At 38.1% G+C, this 6077-nt stretch overlaps 1 protein-coding gene across 1 annotated transcript; it reads right to left on the minus strand.

Moving 5' to 3' along the window:
* Positions 1-658: 658 nt before the first annotated feature.
* On the minus strand, positions 659-5850 carry LOC140148078 (cytochrome P450 2U1-like). The gene is made up of 3 exons (XM_072169932.1): positions 5466-5850; positions 4174-5139; positions 659-3848 (listed from the first exon to the last, which is right to left on the minus strand). The coding sequence occupies exons 1-3, from the start codon at positions 5827-5829 to the stop codon at positions 3673-3675; spliced, it is 1506 nt and encodes a 501-aa protein (XP_072026033.1). The 5' UTR covers positions 5830-5850; the 3' UTR covers positions 659-3672.
* Between the last annotated feature and the right edge of the window lie 227 nt (positions 5851-6077).

Consider the following 6077-nt stretch of genomic DNA (forward strand, 5'->3'; position numbering starts at 1 on the left):
TTTTGATTAACTATATATTATATGTATACCTTTATATACTTAAGACCAACAATTTAGTAGTTATTAGGCCCAAAAGTTTCCGTAACTCCAGGGTTAAGACCAACCTTAAAGTAATGCTATCTACCGAAGATAGCACATTATTACACCTCATACATATTCATGATATGACAGAATGACACCAACCGGATATGTATCCCATATTTGCTTAGCACAATCATAAAAATAAGCTATTATATACTTATGGTCCTCTCTACACTAAAGGTGAATTTATTACTCTATCACTGAGCGAAAAGCGGTTGGTATTTGACCAATGAGGCAGTTGAGCTTTTTCCAACACTACAAAAAGCGATCTACCTCATTGGGTAAAACCAATCGCTGTCGCTCAGCTAGGTAGTATGAATTTAGCTTTAGATGTTACTATTGCAGATAAGTTATGTCCCTCTTTTTAATCCGCTGATATTTGGTTTCTGAACAAAAGAGAAACGAAAACTATACTTGAAACGAGGGACTGCCTCTATTCTTATTTATGCTCTCATCACCTCCGGACTTGATAATGGAAATGCACTTTTATATTTAATTTCAAACACTCTCCTTGATAAGCTCCAGCTGGTCATATTTCATAAAAATATTTTTAAAACGTTTTATATCAAAAACACTACAACAACATTTTAAGAATGTCAAATTTTATTCGGCAAATACTTTTTGGCAAACGTTTTTGCAAAATATTTTGTCTACACTTAATAACATTATGTTAGAATGTATGCAAGTTTTCAAGAATGTTTTTCAATGTTTATATGTTTCTGAATGTTATTTTAAACGTTGTATACCCTTTATATAAACCGACATTTAAAGGGTGTCTCCGGTAATCACAACATTATGCCTTATATTAGAAAATTAATTATCAAGCACGAATCACGTGGTTTTATTGGAAACAAACTCTCTCTGTATGTGTAAGGTGGCGCTGTGTAGCGCTGCTGTGGTCTTCACAAGAGTACGCCATCTTACTCGATCTGATGCCAAGTGCGTTGCACAGTGTCAACAGCCAGTGTTATAAATATAAACTTAATACTCCGTTGGTGAGCGACGCGACGGGCGATTGGTATTTCACCGAACGCAAGAAAAGGAGGCCTACCGTATCTGATTGGCTAGAAATCGATCGCCTTGTCGCTCAGAGGTGTAGTACAAACTCAAAATGGAGACATGTATTCAATTCGATTGAATCGATATTCTATTATTGACGCAGATAAAGAAAGTCGATAAATGTACGTTGTATTATAAATACAGCACCTGGGTTTTACACGGGTTCCTTTGTATAATTCATTTCTCAAACAGTTGAAAATATCACAATTTTTACTTTGGAATTCAAAATCTTTACTTATAAAATGCAGTTAAAGATATCCACAGCAAACAGCAAGGCCCCGCTAATTAGTGTATTGCTTTTCGAGTTAGTGTACTGGAAACAAAACCTGCCGTTTTACCTGAAAACAAATAGAAATTTCTATAATAGTAACACCATATGTAGTACTGATCATGCGCAAATCGTAGAATAGAAACTAAGCGGCAGGCTCTATGGCAGGGCTATGGTATCTCATATCATGTAAATGGTCGCTCGGCCTATCTCGAACAAATTCGCCATGCGTAGCTTTTGAAAAATGAGTGGATTCATGGTACTATCACGGCAATTTTTGACACGATCGAAGATATAGGGATGATGACGCAGTGCGTTGCACCTTGCATTCCTTGGTTAGAAACCAGCTTCACGTCATTAGTCCAAGATGTTGGTGGACGTCCTCTTCCTCGTTTGCCTTCCATAGCCCCTTGCAAAATCGGTTTTTCTACACCTCCATGTTTCCTGACAATATGGCCAAAGTACTTCAGCTTTCTCTCCATTATGCCGCTTCTGATCTTGTCGAGGATCCAGGAATTTGTTCTCCTGTCTTTCCATGTCACTCGTAGAAGCCTCCTGTAACACCACATCTCAAATTTCTCTTTTCCTATCATTCTTGGTCATAGCCCAAGACTCGCATCCATAAGTGGCAATGGAAAACACAGTTGCACGAAGTAGGCGTACCTTGAGGTCAATGGATAGTCTGCTTTTCCATATGCTTGACATGCCCTGCACAGTTGTACTTGCAATAGCCAGTCTTCTCTTAATTTCAGTTGCGCTGTCACCACTGTTGTTAATCATTGAACTGTAAAATGAATTAATACAGGCTATACAGGGTGTCTCAATAAAAATAGGCCCTATGGAAAGTGTTGCATAACTTAAAATATCGGCAGTAAAAAAAATTCTTAAAGTTTCAAAAACCATGAAGTGTCTGCTTAACAATGGTGCAAAAATGATCCAAATTCGTTCACGCGTCACTGAGATAATTAACTTTGTACAAATATACACATTTTGGACCATTCCAATGGAGTAATACACATTAACAATAATGTGTAGTTTATTATGAAAGAAGTAAAAGGAAACGTCAAGTGTTACTGAGTAGGAGTTCAAAATAAATCAATCAATCTCCCAAAGAATGCTTTTCACACGTTTCTCTTTGGGTTAAGGGCTCGGATAGCAACGTTTGCACAGTAATTTTTGTGAGACCTGAGAACATCAGACATATCAATTATTGCATTCTGAATACGAGGAATGTCCTCCTGGTATCAAATATTTTTTATTTTTTTTAAAATTCGTTGATATAATACACATTTTATGCAAATTATTAAAGTTTGATATTTTTTGTATTTTGATATTTAACCATCCTCGAAGTAAACTTCACATGTTTAATGCTATGTACTTAGTGTATGTAGCTGGGATGAAAAGCTGACCATCAATTGAAAATTTTAACCTTTGAGAGACTCAAAGGACCCGGTAATCAAGAACACCCAGCCAGATGTTAGGTCAGGGAGAAAGTGGACAGCGAACTTGGCAGTTGAGGAGGCAGAGTCAAGACTGAAGCAAAAGGAGATGGTTGGCGCTACCCAGCTAGGCCGTCAGGGGCTTGGTTGCAGACTACGCACAAATGATGGTCGTCTTCTTCAGACAAGGAACGTCGCAAGCTGGAGATATCGGAGATAATAGAGGCAGAAGAGGAGAAGAGACTAGCTACAGCAGTAGGTCAAGCTAAGCATGGCGCTTGGACACGGTGGGAGAATGTTGAACACTGCAACATGTCTTGGAGCGTGCTTTGGCAGATGGAACCTCTTCGCATCTCATTTCTGTGCAGGTCAACATATGATCTATTACCAACACCAGCCAACCTGAACGTCCGGTATGAGGATAAGACGGATTGTTGCAATGCGTATGGAAAGAAGGGTAATTTGCAGCATATTCTGAGTGCAGGTACACCAAATATAAATTACTCAGGACACATCACAGTCGTTAGTACAAAATTTCTATAGCCATATTCCTTTTATGTTAAATTTCTTGTGTACAGGATGCAAAAACATCTTCCTTTAGTCATTTCAAAGAACTATGCAATGTTCCATAAAACAATTAAAACATTGTGTCTATTGAATAAAAATAGTTTTGACAAAGTTTAAAAGTCTTAAATGCAACTATCGTGATTACCGTGTACTCCGTGGGAACAAGAGTCACGCCCTTTACTAGTTCCAGGCTTGGTTGAACTCCCTCTGGGAGAAGAAATGAGAATTTATGAAATAGATGGGTAAAGTTTGGAAGTCTTATCGGGGTAGTGCAACTATCTTGTACTCCTTAGGAACAAGAGTCACGCCCATTACTGGTTCCAGGCTTGGTTGCGCTCCTTTTGGGAGACGAAATGAGAATTTATGAAGAAGGTGGGTAAAGATGAGAAAGAGTTCCATCAATGCCAACTGTTCACCCAAACATTTACGTTTTCCTGGAAGACAAAAAAACATAAAAACATCAGTAAAACACCATTTTAAACCTTTTTTCAAGATCGACGTCGCAAATCTATATATTTTGTTTGAACTCCGACACCTCTGTTCTTTGTTTTATGATAAAAAAAAAAGAAATGCTATAATGTGGGTTGAATGTACGTTGAATTTTAATGAAATATTTTCTACGTTAAAAATAACAATATATACAAGGAAAAACGAACAGTTTGCACTATCTAGGACATTTCGTTACATAGGGTTGGAGTCTAAATCTCGGGCTAATGAGTTTTGACTGGGGTATCATTGGAGTATACAATGCAATCATACCAATTGAAAATGGGATCAGTTCTTCCCTGCGATTCACTTTTCCATCAGAATCAAGAAATCTTCCTGGCTTAAAGGACCCCGCTTCCTTCCAGATTCTCTCATCATGATGAATGGCCCATAGATTTGGCATCACCATCGTTCCTTTTGGTATATCAAAACCATACAGCTCTGTATCAATAGTAGCTGCTCTTGGCGCGCTTAGAGGAAATATACTCCCAATACGTTGCATTTCAAGTAGCGTTGCTTCAGTGTACGGAAGTCGAGGTCTGTCTTTTAATGTAGGCATTCTATTCCTCCCAACCACAGAATCCAATTCGGTTTGGACCATCTCTTGAATATCAGGGTGCAGTACCATGTAAAGCAAACCCCATTTTAATGTTGTAGATGTAGTCTCTGTTCCAGCAGCGAATAGATCACCTACACACGATATTAAGTCTTCATCGTCGAACCATTCAGCAATATCAGGATTTTCTGTCTGGATTTTCTCCTGATTATCCAAATACGTATCGATGTAATTTTGTGGATCCCCGCGAATATAATTATCACGCAAGAGGTCAATCATTTCTTTATAAAATGCATTATTTTGACCACCAAATCGTTTGATGTTTTGAAATCCAGAGAATGGCAAATATCGCATCCAGGGTATAAAGTTTGCAAGACCAGTGAAAGAGCTTTCTTTGAAGACTTGTACTAGACAATTGAGAATGCGCAGTAGTTTTGGATCGTTATAAGCAAAACCCTGTCCGAAAATGAGACAGCAGACAACATTGCAAGTAGTTATATCCAAACAGCAGAATGGAGAGAACTCTTTCCCGTTATGTTTAGAAATAACATTACATAGACGCTGGATTTCGTCAGTGATTTGTTTTTCCATTTTAAACTTTCCCATGCCAAGATCACGGAAAGCAGCTAATGAAAATCGCCGTCGAGTGCGTTGTACCAAATTGCTGTGGGCTCGAATAATACCTGAAAATAAAAAGAAGGATACATGGCGTAATTTAAGAAATTAAGAAAAAATATAAACATGTGTATTTCGGATTACGGTTGTGGCATGGCCAGTTTCCTTTACCATATTCAGTACTGTTAAAAACATGTCAACGACACATTTTGTGTCCTTCCCTAATATAGTACACATATGATTTTGCAGAGCTCTGTGACACTATAGTACCCGATTTCAAAATGTTCCGAATTTAGAAGCATGTACCAGCTATATATAATTACAAAACCGTTCATTTCATGAACTGAAAATAATGAAATTGACTTCTATCAAAACAAAGCTGTGCTGTACTTACCTTTTCCTGGTTTTCCCATTTCAAAAACAAGAAGTTTAGGTCTATCATCAAATTCAGTAGCCTGTTTGAGAAACGCTTGGCGCACCGACTCAAAATCGTTGAGAATAACCACGAGAAAGGATCCAAATTGTAGGCGGTAAACTGGTCCGTACTTCTGAGCTAACTGATCGATACTTTTAAAGGGTTTCTTTGGATCAAGACTTAAGAGGTTACCTAATATGGGCCACCTGAAAAGGGGCCCGGGAGGTAACTTTCTAGCAGGATTCCGATTACTTCTGAGGCTAAGGAATAGTAAGGTAAACGCAAATACAGCGAGGAGAACTGTTGTCCAGTCCAGAACGAGAGACGGAAATAGGTTCGCCATCTTTGATTTGCGGCTGTACCAACTAACATATTCAATCTCAAGTTCAATCTTTGTCAGGTCACTAGACACAGTCAAGGTCATGGTTTACACTTACTTGAGGAAAAATGACTAAAACGATTGGAAGTTGATTTCCTTGTGCAGTGCACTGCACATGTTATAGTTCTATTATTTAGTTCGGTGCATAATAAGTACATGTCACCCCCATTGGCAGTTTTTTTTCTATCTTATTATATTAAGTAGCATAATGT

Source organism: Amphiura filiformis, chromosome 3 (assembly GCF_039555335.1).
Source record: "Amphiura filiformis chromosome 3, Afil_fr2py, whole genome shotgun sequence".
Taxonomy (NCBI): domain Eukaryota; kingdom Metazoa; phylum Echinodermata; class Ophiuroidea; order Amphilepidida; family Amphiuridae; genus Amphiura; species Amphiura filiformis.

Bases quoted from the DNA above. Each gene is read 5' to 3' on its own strand.
- LOC140148078 (XM_072169932.1), bottom strand. From the start codon at position 5,829: ATGGCGAACCTATTTCCGTCTCTCGTTCTGGACTGGACAACAGTTCTC. The intron at 5,140-5,465 runs GTAAGTACAGCA...TTTTATTTTCAG, and splicing joins AATGGGAAAACCAGGAAAAG to GTATTATTCGAGCCCACAGC. The intron at 3,849-4,173 runs GTATGATTGCAT...TTTGTCTTCCAG, and splicing joins ACTGATCCCATTTTCAATTG to GAAAACGTAAATGTTTGGGT.